Consider the following 14,570-nt stretch of genomic DNA (forward strand, 5'->3'; position numbering starts at 1 on the left):
TTGGCCCACTTGCTTGTCCTTGTAGGCTGGTTCCCACTGAAGTCTCAAGACGGCTGCCACTGTGCCAAGGATTGCAGCCAGATGGCAGCAGGCAGAGGCAAACAAGGAAAGAAATGGCACGTTTATTGTAAACCCAAATCCCTTTAACACAGGAGTATATTTTTGGATTGTATATTCTGCTCCACTAATCTAGTTATCCATTACGGTGCCAATACCACTGTTTTTTTGTGTGTTTTTTTAACATTTATTTTAAATTGAGAAATAAGTTACATAGAGTAAAATATAGAAATATTGTGTAGAGCTTGAATTTTTACCTACAGGCACTTTTTTAACCACCATTCATATGACAATAGAGGACATTTCCAGCATCCCATGTGGTCAGTACCTCCTCCAAGAATAACACCGTTCTGACCACCATCACTATAGAGGAGTTTTGCCTGACTTGAAATTCATGTACAGTTGATCCTTGAACAACGCGGGTTGTGGCTTAAAGAACAGAAATTTATTTTCTCACAGTTCTGGAGACTAGACATCCGAGATCAAAGTGCCCGAAGTTTGGTTTCTTTTGAGTGCTGTCTCCCTGGCTTATAGATGGCTGCCTTCTTGCTTTGTCCTTACCTGGTTGTCCCTCTGTGTTGTTTGTATCCCAATCTCCTTTTTTTTTTTTTTTTTTTTTTTATGGGAAGACCATTTATATTGGATTGGGGCCTATCCTAATGACCTCATTTAACCTTCATTACCCCTTTAAAGGCAAATACAGTCACATTCTGAGGCCCTGGAGGTTAGGGGTTCATATGAATTTGGGGGGACACAATTGAGCCCATAACAACCAATCTATTGAATTTTACCTTATGGTTTATGCCTTTGGATTTTTATTTAAGAAGTATCTTCCTTTCTCACAGTCACAAAGATAGTTTCCTATTCTGTGTTGCTTTTCATTTTGCTGTTTGAATGATTCTTTCAAAGACAGTTTACAGGTAGTAGATTTTCTGAGTCCCTAAATCATTCAAAATCTCCTTTATCTACTTGAATGCCAGTTTGATTGAATAGAGAATTCTAGCTTTAAAATAATTTTCCCTTAACACTTTGATGATATTACTCCATTGCCCCCTAGATCCATTGTTGCCACTGAGAAGTCTGATGCCAATCTGATTCTCACCTCTTTGTAGGAAACCGATTTTTGCTCTCCGGAATCTCTTAATATATCTCTTTTATCCTTTGGAAGTTTTACTAAGATGCAGCCACATGTGCAGCTCTTTTTGTTTATCCCATTAGGTACTATAAGGTTCTTTCAATCAAAGATGTGTGTTTTTGTTCACCTTGGAGAAATTTTCTTTAATTTCCCCTTTTCATTATCTTTGTCATCTCTGTCTGAAATTCCATCAGATGCTGAAAGCTCTGGATTTACCTTCTATTCCTCTTTTCTGCTAACTTTATATTTCTTTGCCTTTTTGCACTGCATTCTGAGAGGGTCTTTTCAGCTTAGTCTTTCAGTTTATGAATTAGCTCTTCAGAGGTGGCTGGTTAGCTCAGTTAGTTAGAGCGTGGTGCTACTGACACCAAGGTTGCCGGTTCGATCCCCGCATGGGCCACTGTGAGCTGTGACCTCCTTAAAAAAAAACAAGAAAAAAAAAAGAACTGAATTAGCTGTTCAACTGGGTCTCTTTATTCATCCAGCACATTTATTAAGTCTGTTATTTGATTGTTATATTTTAAATTCACAAAATTGGTAATAGCTTTTGTTTTAGGAATGAAATAGCCTTTTTAATTTCTCAGAGGATAGTAATTATTCTATTTCAAAGTTTTTATTCTTTTTATTAACTAAACTCTGATGTGTGTGGTTTTTTTTTTGCAGATGCTAGTTCTGTTTTTTTTATATTTCATGACTTTTTTTCACAGTGTTAATTTTCTTCAACTATTAGGAGAGTCTTAATTATCCATCTTTTTGTTGAACAATCCCCAATCAGGACCTTAGAATGCAGGTTCTGTTTTCTGGGGCTGCTTTCTGAGATTGTGGGGAGCGGCTAGGACCTGTGTTCAGGCTGAGCGTGCTGCACCTCATCTTTCTAGACATGGGGGCACTCTCGCCTCAGCACCCACACTGGGACCATGGCCCATCCTCCTGCTAAGTCCTCCTTTGTTCCTTGCACAAACCTCTCTCGAGCTCCCTTCCAGCCCCTTGTCACAGGAGAAGTTGTGCCATGTGGTGTGCCACCCCTAAGATTGTTTACTTCATTTTTCGGTCACCTCCCTCCGTGTGATACTAACATGTGGAAGGGGCTCGTTAGCCAGAGCAAGGGTGGGTGAGCGGCACCTGTGCGGGGTGTAGTCCGGCACGTGCTCCGATGTATTAGGCTGTGCTCAGCTGTTTACTGGCTCATCTTCTGATGGTCCCAAGAGTAAACTCACTCTGCAGCCTCTTCCTTCGTTGTGCTGCTGGTTATTCTGGGTCTCTCTCCTGAAGTCACTGTCTTGATACATTCTATTTCTACTAATAACACATAGTAGTTTCAAATCCTCTGCCAGAATATCTTTTATATCCATCTCTCTTTTCTAAGACAGTTGATTTGCCTTCTGATCGGTATTGCCTGCCCATGAGTTCCGAGGCCAGAAGGAGCTCGCGTGCTGCCAAGTCAGTATGGATGACATACAGTGAGGGAGGGGCACAGAGGAGCGTGAGATGAGATTGGGAAAGTAGGCAGCGGCCAGGTCAGGCAGGACCTCGGAGGCCTGGCCAAGGACTTTGGATTTTATTTTAAGAGCAAAGGGCTTACTACCTGACAGATGTCACAGCCAGCTCCTCTCCCCAGTTGGCACTGGAGCTGAGGACCAGTGAGGACCCCCTCTGGGAGGCACCCTGCTGTACACAGTGGGAGGCAGACCCAGACCCTGGCCTCTCTGGGGGTCACTCCATGCTCTCACCAACCTTTGTTCTGTTTCTCTTTTGTTTCAGAAGTTGTGTTCTCATCTTACCCTAGATTTTCCACCTCAGAGGTAGGAACTGCCTGTTTTATATTTGTGTCCTTGAATTAGAACATTCATTTTAATAAACAAAAACAAGCTAGTGGAGCCATGAGAGACATTTATATATATCACGCTGAGGAAGCCCATTCATTGAACAGTCTTCATTGAGAATCTCCCACAGGCCACGTGCGTCGCAGGCCCGTGGAGAAGCCGCGGGGGACAGATGACAGGTCCCTGACCTCACAAGGCCCCAGGCTGGCTCTCACTGTGCTCAGATGCTGCTCTGTAGGCCGAGGTTCCTGCCTCAAGTGGTCAAGCTGGCACTGAAGTGAGGCTGCCCCATGATGAACCCCAGGATCTCCTCACGAGAGCCCCCAAAGTGAGTGGTCCTTGCCAGATACACCACTATCCAGGGCCTAACCCTCGGTGTCACTGGCTTAGACACTACTTCCGTCAGCCTTCAGGAAACCCATTTTTCTCTCCAGGTACATGCTCACTACCCAAGCGCACAATGATTGAGGCGTTAAATGTTGGTTTATCATTTACAATACGAAGTACACATTAGTCAATTAATGGAGCTTGAGACAGCCTCCAGTTCATCTGTACCCAATCATTAGCCCACCATCTACCTTGTAATTTCCTTTGGTTCCATTTAACTCAAGGAATCAGTGAGTGAACTGAGTTAGGCATGGTTAATCCAGCAATTTCCGTGTTTTGCTGGATCAGACATGTTGACCCTGAGGCAAGCTGGTTGTGCTGAGAAGCCATGACCCAGATGCACTGTGCCACATTCAGGCCCCACCTTAGCTGTTGTTTCATCCTGGAATGAACAGCCTCCACTGTGGGACGTGAGCTAACCTATCAGACCAGGTGTTCAAGGCTCAGGTCACTTCTGCTCTCCGTCTTCCCACTAGGAAAAGTCCCCTTATAAATAGTGCGAGCACCTGCCCCTTTGCCTTCTGGAGAAATTTCAGCCCAACTGTGTAAGAAGGAGGGTCCAGTTCAGGATAAGCCGCTATAGGACAGAGGGTGGGAGGCAGGGCGAAGAACCTCTGACGTCTACACCACTGGATTAGCCTTGACCTCAGAGAACTTGAAACTGGAACTTTGGGTGCCAGAAAATTAGCTCACCATGTGCCCTCAGAGAACTTAGAGCCAGAACTCTGGGCCCTTGGGGACATCTCCCTTTATGACCCTAGATGTCTCTTTTGGCCAGGCCTCTCTACAATGGCCATTCCTCCCACCACACACCATAGGAAAGGTGTGTTGGCCCTTAGGCAGCATTCATCTTCTTTATCATCAAGACATTTTGACGTTGACCTTTTTTCCCTTCTAAGACAACCAAGGTATCTGCACTTCCGCCCACATTCGAGATTCTTCCTGTGAAGTCACTGAAGGCCAGGAACCAGACGCTGGCCCCACCCTTCCCAGAGCTGAGGTACCTTAGCCTGGCCTACAACAAGGTGACTTTCTGCTTCTCTGCGTGTTTCCTCAGGGGCACAGATGGGAGGGTAGGACACCTAAAAGCCAGTCCTCCAATTCCCTGCGCTACAGATTTGGGGGCTCAGGAATTCTCAGGATGGGAGAAGTGGAGGGGGTGTAAGCCAAGGCAGGAGTCCATCCATTCAGTCACAGATATTTATTTAGCACTTACCATGTGCCAGGCTCTGCTGGGCTCTGGGTATATAGCCGTGCAAAGAAAGATTGGTCCTTTTCCCTTATGGGGCTTGTCGCTTATAGGGAAGACTGATACTAGACAAATAATCACAATATACCATGTTTAGTGTTATGAAGAAATTCACAGTGCTATGAAGTATATGACAGGGGAGTCTAACCTAATATTTGGGATCAAGGAAGGCTCTTGAGAAAGTGGTATTTAAGCTGAGATCTGAATCGATGAGTTTAGTGAGGTGAAGACTAAGGGTAGAGTGAAGTGAAAAATGTTCTAGCTGAAGGGAACAGCAGCTGTAAAGCCCATGGAACAGATTTAATGGTTTTTTCCTGTTTTGTGTTAACATAGTAATATTTTTCCAATATCCATGCACTTTACTTCCTGTAAACACCATGAAGTGAGCCCTATTCAAGCATGAAATGCAGGCAACTTTTAAGGTACTCTGCTTCCATTCCTTCTGAGGCAAGCAATTGGTACAGCTCCACTCTCCAAGTGTTTCTTCTCAGAGTTTTATAATTTTAGCTCTGACATCCAGTCTTTGATCCATTTGGAGTTAATCTTTATATATGGTGTGAAATAGGAGTTCAACTACATTCATTTGTATGTGGATATCCAGTTTTCTCAACACAATTTAATGACAAGATGCCTACATCTTCTTTCCTCATTGAATAGTCTTCTCACCCTTGTGGGGACCATAGATGTGGTATGGATCCCTCTTTTCGTTCTTGAAATGGATAATTTGTGTCTTTTATTTTATTGGTCCAAAATAGTTAGAAGTGATCCCTTTTATTGAATTTTTTATTAGTATAAAACTAGGTGCTGGTTTTGCTAGATTTCTCTATTATATGTCTGTTTTCCATTTCAATGATTTCTGCTCAAAACTTTATTTTTGTCCTACTCACAATGAGTTTAATTTGCTCCTCTTGTTCTAGTTTCGCTAATAGTATAATTTTAGGTCATTGATTTAGACCTTTTTTCTTTTTAACATAGGCATGTAAAACTAAATTTCTTTCTAAGCACAGCTTCAGTTGCATCCTACAAATTGATTTGTGTTTTTATTTTCATTCAATTAACATTTTAAATTTTTGTTGTGATTTCTTCTTTGACCTATGGGTTATTTAAAGTGAGCTAATTTCTGTATATATAGGGCTCTTCTAATTGTCTTATATTTTTTGATTTCTAATTTAATTTTGTTGTGGTCAGAGAACATAATCTGTAGGATTTCATTCTTCTGAAATCTCTTTAAACTTGTTTTATGGTCTACCCTATATTCTATCTTCATGAACATTCTATGTGCATTTAGAAAAAATACGTGTTCTGCAGTTTGGGGGGATAGTGTTCTATAAATGTCAATTAAGTTAAGGTGGGGGTAGTGTCACTCATCTTTTCTGTACTGTTTTGTCTATTTGTTCTATCAGTTGTTGAGAGCTGTGTATTAAAATCTCCATTCATGATTGCGGATTTGTTTTTTCCGCCCTTAGTTTTCAGTTTTTGCTGCATGTATTTTGAAGCTCTCCTATCAGGTACATATACATTTAGAAGTTTTATATCTACCTGGTGTGTTGATCCCTGTATTATTATTACTGTCACGCTTTGCCTCTAACTCTCCTTGATGTCTATTTTGTCTGATTTTAATACAGTTACACAGCACAACCTTACTAGTGGCATGGTATATATCTTTCTGTCCTTTTACTTTCAACCTATTTATAGATTTATATTTAAAGCACATCTCTTTGAAACAGCATATAGTTGGTTCTTGCTGGGGTGCCAGAGCATTTTTCTCACTGTTCCTGCTCTGTCCTCAGCTTGCAGCCTTCCCTGGGTTCCTACACCTGAGGGGTTTATGTCCACACTCTTTTTCCTCCCCTAGCAGTGCTGTTTTCGCTTGTTACCTAGTCCTGGCTAGTCTGGTAGTAGGCGGCCAAAGGGAGGGTCCAACCCCAGTCTTAGGTAGGCACTGGGTCCCTGTGTCTCAAGCATGGGCCTGTGTCAGTGGTCCTACCCCTCTCCCAGCAGGAGAAGACCTCTACTGTAGTGGGCCCTGGTTGGTTTCCTGCCCCTACCCCAGGAGTAGCAAGCTTTAATTGTTTTCCTCCCCACCCCACTCTTAATGCAGGGCCTTGGGCCCAACAGGGTTTGCTGACTTTCCTCAGCAACTTAAGCCTTTTGTTGACTAGGAAGAAGGGTTGGCAAGAATTCCTGCCTTTCTGCTTGGCAGCTGCTCTCCTCCAGGCTATGCCTGGAGGAAGGCTTTCTCCAGTCTCCCTCCCTGCGACCAGTCTTTCACACACAAGTGGGTGGGAATTCCCCTTGTGTCTGCAGCTTTCAGGAATTCTATTCTCTTACTCTAGCCCAGACTCGGCCTTTAGCAATTCATTAAATTTTTTGGCTGATTTCTTCTTAAATGCTTGTGTGGCACTCACTGTCTCTTCCTTCCACCTTCTGCTGCAGGTGAGCCAGTGTCTATGTCCCATACATATCTCTTTGAGGTGCCATCTAACCTTAGATTTCAGACCACTTGATTACCCTGAGACCTTAGCTCTCTGTTGGATTCAAGAAAAGTTAAGATGTAGGTTATTCTGCTTTTTTCATTGTTGTGAGGAGGGGAGCAGCTCTCTTTCCATTTTTTTCTGCACTCTCACATGAGATTGTAAAGGATATTTTTCTTTGTGACAGTTACCACCCGACATATATCTTTTTGTCTATTAATAGTTGTCTACTGCCAGAACGTAGGCTTTTTTGAGAGCTAGGACTTTGTTTTGTTTACAACTATATCTCCATCATCTGAAATAGCACCTGATACACGATAAATGCTCAGTAAGTTTGTTAGATGAATGAATGATATTCTGATCACACCAAGGAATACTCAGAGCTCCTGCTATTGAAATGGAAATTAACGTTCGATACATTAAAGGTACAAATTTTAAAACCCATTCTGCCTTCAAACAGAGCTTATACATCTAGAATACTCACTCAGAAATCTAGTAATTTTGTGTCGAAAGTAAAATAATCACTGTCACTCAACCTTTACCTTGTACTTACTTAGTTCATAAAGTTGACAGATTAAGTTATATTCCCCTCAACCCAATGAAATTGGGCAGAAATTTCAAGTTGTCATTGGTACCTGACTTTATTTCCAGGGGCATTCAACTTACCTTCCAGGGGAAAAGCTAGCTTGATAGCCAAATTCTGCTCACTACACCAGCCAGAGTCCTAAACCCATTATTTTTCAGTTGGGACTTAATTTCCCAGAAAATATGACATACATGCCCTGATATCTGTCAACTTTCTACTAGTTTTAATTGTAACTTTCTTCAACATTTTAGCTGCCTGATTTGGATGGGTGGAATTTTGCATCCTGACAAAATTAAATTAAAATTTCCATCCCCCATTCTATTGCGACTGCTTCTTGACCATGTGATTTGCATACAAGAGACTCTGTACCCTCCTTACTCACCATTATCTATTTAACTGCTTATCAACACGTATTAGCCTTCTTTGTAGGCTCATCCTCCTCACCTCCTTTTCTAGAGTCTGGATAAGAAGTCAGCAAACTTTTTCTGTACAGGGCCAGATAGTAAATATATTACTCTTTTGCAACTACTCAACTCTCCCTTTGTAGCACAAAAGGCAGTACAGAAATGAACGAACATGGCAGTGAACTAATGAAACTTCATTCAACAGATGGGGGCCCAGATTTGGCCCATAGGTTGTATCTTCTGACCCTGGTTTTCGTTCAGCCTTTAAGCTGAGTGATTCTTACATTTCCAAATGGTTGGAAAAAATGAGAAGAAGGATAACACTTCATGACAGGTTAAGATTATATGAAATTCAATTTTCAGAGTCCATAAGTAAAGTTGTATTGGAAAAGAGCCACCGCACTTATTTGTTTATGAATTGTCTATGGCTGCTTTTGTGCTGCAGCAGCAAAGTTGAGTAGCTATGACACAGACTGTATGGGCTGCAAAGCCTACAACATTTATTATCTGGCCCTTGATAGAAAAGGTTTGCCGAGCCCTGGTCTAGGTGATCAAATGTTAGAGTTCAAGGCCCACTCCGAGTGCCTTTTCTCCTCTCACTGGGTACTCTCTCCATAGGGAAGGCTTCACATGCCCATTGGCCCATGAACAGAGACCCACAAATTAGTAACTCCAATGTGGACCACTCCTCTGTACTCCAGACCAGTGTATCCACTGTTCACTTGAATCTCTATTTGGAAGTCTTAAAGGTACCTCCACAGTACACACGTCCAAAGTGAATTAGTGATCTTTCCCTTCAAATGTGACGTTCCTCCATCATTCTGTATCTTAGGGAATAGCTCCATCATCCAGTTACTCAAGCGGAAACCTAGTTGTCAGCCTTGATACTTCTGTCTCCTTTACGTCCCTCCTCCCCACCCAGATCTCATCCATTACCAAGTCTTGTCAAATTTAGGTCCTCCTATTTCTAAAAATTCATCTAAAAGGTTCTCCTAGGACCAAACTCTTGAACTAGTTTTGGTCTGGCCCCTACTTGCATCTCCACTTCATTTTGTACCCAACACCCTTTCTCTCTGCTGCAGTCACACTCGCCTCTAAATCCCTCTCTCTTCCTTGCTGTTAGGCCTTTCACACATTGTTCTCTTTGCATGGAACACTTCCTCTCTGCGTTAGTTAGAGTAAGTAACACAAACTGCTGCAACAGACTTAAACATCTCAGGGACTTAACACAATAAAAAATTATTTCTTCCTTTTACAAAATCCTTTGGGGATGGTGCTGGTTGGCTCGTGGCCTTCCACATGATCCTTCAGAGACCCAGGTCCCTTCTGGCTATGGCTCTGTCACCCCCTAGGGCCTTAAGAGCCCTTGATTGGATCCTGTGCATCTGGAGGACAGATGGTTGAGCAGGGGGAGGGTGCTGAGAGGTGCAGGGGATCAGCGGGAGGCTGTGAATGGGCTGTGCCTGGATGTGGCATTGATCACTCCCACCCAGGCTGCACTGGCTAGAACTGAGTCATACGAGCACATCTGGCTGCCTGGGAGGCAGGAAGATGCACAGTCTAGCTGTGTGCCCAGAAAGTAGAGGAAATGGCTTTGGTTAATACCGAGGTTTCTCTGCCACGTACTCCACCCCCCACTGCATTCACTCATCACCTCCTACCTGTCCTCAGGACTCTCAGGAACGCCTCCTCCTATCTCCCTGACTAGGTCAAATCACCCTTGTGCTTCGTGTGCCTCTCTTTTATGGCACGAACCACAGTTGTAAATCTACTCCCCTTCATGTTACTGTTTCTTTAATGCTTGTTTCCCACTAGGCAGTGCTCCATGAGAACAACAGTTGTATCTGTTTTGCTGAGTCCCAACCCAGTGTTGGCACGTGTAGGCATTCAGTAAATGTGTTGACTGAATGAACAAAAATGAAAACCAGTGATGAGGTTAATAGCCCACTGGGCATGTAGTGCTGCCCAGTGAAGCTCCAGAGGAAACCGGACTCAAGTGCCGGGCGTCCTCCTTCCTGCCCTCAGCACTGAGCATCTTGGGGGGTCCTGATCTGACCCAACGGCTTTCTGCATCCGAAGGTCACTGCTCCGCTCCTAGTCCTGTGATACTGATGGCTCTCCTACTTTTCTGTTGCTAATAGACACTCTCCAACATAGTCCCCAACGTTGTTCCAGACACGCTGCTCAACAGGGACCGCGCATTTTCTGCCCTTCAGAGGCTGGCCTCCCAGGGGCGGAGCAGCCTCTGGGCCCCAACCAGCCATGCGGTCTCCCTTACCAAGGGCTCTGCTTATCCCCTAGATGAGTGGGTTACCTGCCCTCCGTCCTGTCCCCTGTCCCACCCAGATCAGTGCCCAGGACAGGCCTCAGGGAAGGAGACCATCGGGAGCGCTATACACAGACTGCGGGGTGTCAGAGGTTGCCCTGGGGAAGGAGACATGGCAGACAGACTGTATTTGAAGTGAAAATCAGTGCCCTCCCTACCTTGTAGACGCCTTGCGAGATGAGTGCTCTATTGTTTTCGTTATTATTATTCTGTCACCAACATGCTCAATGCTTCATATAGGCTCTATGACCATTGTGGAGAAGGGAGAAAAATTTTTAACTCTGAAACATGAAACAGTAATGGTGGAATTTCGGACAAGAGGGGCCAGGTGCTCTGGAGTGAGCCGGTGAAACTGCAGGGATAAGGTGCCGTCCAGGACGGAGCCCTGTCCATGCACAGCAGCCTCGCTCCCCAGCCCCGCCCCACCCGCGCAAGCAGGCAGCCCTGCAGTGTGCACCCGGGGCACTTGGGCAGAGGTGGGGGTGGTGTCCACCTGATTCTCCCCTGCATGCCTTCCAGATTGCAAAGGAAGATGCCATCCTGCCAGTAGCTCTCTTCCCATCTCTCTCTGAGCTCGTCTTTCACAACAACCCTCTGGTGGCCCACACGCGAGGTAGGGTGCCTACCTACAAAGCTGCCCCCGCCCCCGCCCAGTGTCCAGGAAGCGGTGCGGGCACCCTCATCCCCGCCTTACCAGTGCCAAGCCCAGGGCTTGGCTCTGCGTCATGGGTGGACAAAGGAGATGGAGAAAACAACAGACACTGCTGAGTGGCTGCTCCACAGCTGCTCATCCTGACAGCAACCCTGAGAGGCAGGCATTCTTGTCCTGGGGCACAGTGGAGGACACTGAGAATCAGAGAGGTTCATGATCTACCCAAGGTCACACAGCAAGAAAGAGGCGTAGCCAGGAATGGAATACAGAATTATCTAGATCCTGTATGAGCTCTTTCAGTGACATCCTGCTCTGTGGAACAGGTCTGTTATGACCTCGTTTCCCTGTTGGGGTGATGCCCCTCCCAGAGCACACTGAAGACTGGGTGCTGTGTCAGCTGTGGAACCCACTATCAAATGAGGTGGCTGAAGTCATGTTAGGAGCCCTGGAGTGACACCAGCAGAGTTCTTATCCTTGCTGCACGTTATCTTTGTTGGCGTAACCTCTCTGTGCCTCAGTTTCCTCACCTATTGAATGGGAATAATATAGGTACCTACCTTCTAGGGTTGGTATGAGAGTTAGGTAGGTTAATATATGTACAGCAGTTTGAACAGTGCCTGGCACGTAGTAAGTCCCCAATAAATGTTAGCTAATCATAATCTTATTTTCCCATCATGGCGCCAGGGGTCCCTCCACTGCTAAAAAGCTTCCTCCAGGAGCGGCTGGGGATCCACTTAGTTCGGAGGAAGATAGCGAAGGCTAAGCATCATATTTTGATGTCTCGGAAGGACTCGCGGAAGGTAAGGCTTCTGAGGCAGGACCCCCCAACCCCGGAGAGAGTGGAGCCCGTTTTCATGCGTGTAGACTAACCTGGTAATAGAGCTGCACTCTCCCACAAGGCTTGGAATCCCTCCACTAGGTTTGTAGTAGCAGCACTGTCTTCTCCGTTCCTTGCCCTATTAATACAGATATACCCAGGAGGGATGAGACGGTCCGTCAGAGAGACCCAAAAGGCAGAGTCTGGAGGAGGCTTGGATGTCATGGAGTCTGACCCCCTAATTGTACAGAGAAACTGAGTCCCGGAGAAGGAGCTGTGGAGATGTGGGGAGAAATCAGTCCCAAGACCCAGGCATGAGCCTGGCTCCATCACTCTCCATAGCTGCCTGAACTTGGGCAAGCATTTCACTCTCCGAGCTTCAGCTTCTCCACTCGAAAACCTCTCAGAGCTGCTGAGCTGACTAGATGAAGCAACAGAGAGGAAAATACGTTAGAAGCTCCCAGGCCCGTACCAGTGCCAGGTATATATGTGGTGATCATGAATAGCTGCGCCAGGCCTAGAAGACACGTCTCCTGCCTGAGTCTTAGGAAGCATTTCCTTATGTGGAGAGCAGTCCGCTCGCTCTGTACGTGCCCCAGCCAGTGTCTCAGAGTGGCCTTCTGGAATGCCATAAAGTGGCGAAATCCTTCTCTGATGGATTTCAGGAATTTCTGTGAAATGCTCCTCCCTCCCGAACTTGAGTCTTCCTGGACTAGGCCTTCCTGGCACCAGAAGTTAAGTGCAGGTCTTCCCTTGCCACCCGCTCTGCAGCCTGCCTCTGTCCAGCCAGGGTTTTTCTTGTCTGGCGCCCCCAGGAGACCAGAGCAGCACTAAAAGCCAGAAAAAGACAGAAATTCAAAGGGTTTCCCCCATTTTCCCCTGTTGCCTCCTCTAAGGATCCCAGCACCACCTCTCCCATCAGCCAGCTGGGAAGAGACACAAGCAGAGTGAGCCGGGCGCTAATACACAGCCCTCCTCCCATGTCTGGAGCACCGTGCCCAGTACTCTCTGAGCACGTCACATGTGCTGTCCCGTCAGCCTCACAGCAGACGAGCACACAGGTCAGAGAGGTGAAATAACTTGTTAAAAGTTAGCGTCAGGGCCCAGGGGACCTCTCACGGTCCGACTGATGAGTGGGAACACAAGTGCCAGCGGCCAAATGAGAAGCAAGTCAATGCTTTGTAAATGTAGGCAAACACCATCTAAGCTCCCCTGCAGGCTGGACAGAGACTGTGGCTACGCCCTCAGCTAGATGGGAGATGCCAGAGATGGGCTGGGTGGACACAGCAGACTCTGGGCCTTTTACAGTCAATCACACGGACGAAGGCTGCTGGCCGTCCCGCAGGCCCAGGCATGGACAGAACTGTGGGAAAATGGAGAACCTGCCAGGCAGGCCCAGACCCACCAACATGAAACCAAGAAGCTGTGCGAGCCCTTTGCGTGTGAGAACACAGGTGGAAGACAGAACACTGGATCAGTAATCCAGCTCATGGGGACACAGGCCCAGGGACTGTCGACCTTTGTCCTCTAGGCTACACAGTGATCCCTCGGGAAGGGGCTGGGAAGGTGGTGGTGGCACACACAGAGGGCATGCCCCCGGCACTCCACACACCTGTGAGAGCGAGGAATAACTGTTGCCCCTTCCCCATCAGGCAGCAAAGGGTGACACTTGGTGTTTTGGACGCTGTGGCGTGAGTTCTGAAAAACGACTGGGTCCTGAGGCTTCCAGTCTAAACACTAAAGTTTTACATATTTTAAAAAGGGAAACATTGCTTAGAAAACAGCCATCCTTTACACTTTTTAGTTTGTTAGGTACATTTGCAACCATCATCGTATTAGGGAGAACGGCAATATAGGCAGGGCAGGGTCTATTCTCCCATTTCCCGAGCAGGAGATCGAAGCTCACAGGATAGAACTGGATTCCGGCCCACATTTCTCTAACAACAGTGCTTGGGATCTTTCCACTACACTACACTGTCTGTCAAAGTAGAGGTATCAGTGGACAAATACCTTTAACAAAAAATAAAATCAACTAGGGAAGAGGAGAAGAACTAAGCCCAGCTGAGGGCCACTGAGCACGTGGCTCCCTCCTGGCAGCTGGGGCCCAGGAGGCAGGAAGGATGTCAGGCTTTTGCTGATTGAGGGAGCTGTGCGATTCAGCGGGAAAGAAGTGATTCCCTTGGTCCTGAACCCTGAGAGAGATTTGCCTTACGGCTGTTCATATAAGATGCAGGGACCAGCATCCTTCTAGAAAACACAGGCCCATCACCCCCGTGCCCTCCTGTGAGTCCCCAAGGAAAGGACACTGTGTTAAACCTTGATCAGAGGAATAGGGCTACTGAGGGCCCGAGTGATACGGTCAGGGGTGCAGAAGGAGGGCTGGAGCCCAGGACAGGAGGTGGCTAGTCCAGGCTCTGCCAATGAAGACCTGTGAGCTTGGACAGGTGACTTCTACCTCTCCGAGCCCATTTCCTCACCTATAAAATGAGGGTGACTATGCACCACGTAGTTGGAGGTATAAAGGACCATAGGTCATGCACGGGGCACATCACAGTACCCAGCGAGTGTGATTTTGCTCCCTCCCTTCCCCTGTGAGCTCTCACCCAGCGCTCTGAGCACTATACACAGTGGCCTCAAGCCGGTGAGGTCCAGGAGGAGAG

At 46.3% G+C, this 14,570-nt stretch overlaps 1 protein-coding gene, 1 long non-coding RNA gene and 1 other non-coding gene across 8 annotated transcripts in view; 2 read left to right on the forward strand and 1 right to left on the reverse strand.

The window, feature by feature from the left end:
- XRRA1 (X-ray radiation resistance associated 1) overlaps positions 1-14,570 on the forward strand; it is a 52,748-nt gene that overhangs the window by 33,326 nt on the left and 4,852 nt on the right. For 5 of the 6 annotated variants that reach the window (XM_074335765.1, XM_074335766.1, XM_019744366.2 and 2 more), the window contains 4 exons: positions 2,954-2,994; positions 4,302-4,427; positions 10,961-11,054; positions 11,778-11,893. In XM_074335765.1, coding sequence (XP_074191866.1) covers positions 2,954-2,994; positions 4,302-4,427; positions 10,961-11,054; positions 11,778-11,893 — 377 coding nt within the window. The remainder of the gene's footprint in view (positions 1-2,953; positions 2,995-4,301; positions 4,428-10,960; positions 11,055-11,777; positions 11,894-14,570) is intronic. The other variant, XM_074335769.1, reaches the window with a different exon arrangement.
- Positions 240-11,445, reverse strand: LOC141572220 (uncharacterized). Its single transcript, XR_012497481.1, has 3 exons — positions 11,136-11,445; positions 10,600-10,684; positions 240-1,609 (listed from the first exon to the last, which is right to left on the reverse strand). It is a non-coding gene; the product is annotated as an uncharacterized LOC141572220 (long non-coding RNA).
- Positions 1,519-1,592, forward strand: TRNAS-ACU (transfer RNA serine (anticodon ACU)). Its single transcript has one exon. It is a non-coding gene; the product is annotated as a tRNA-Ser (tRNA).

Source organism: Rhinolophus sinicus, linkage group LG06, assembly GCF_036562045.2.
Source record: "Rhinolophus sinicus isolate RSC01 linkage group LG06, ASM3656204v1, whole genome shotgun sequence".
Taxonomy (NCBI): Eukaryota; Metazoa; Chordata; class Mammalia; order Chiroptera; family Rhinolophidae; genus Rhinolophus; species Rhinolophus sinicus.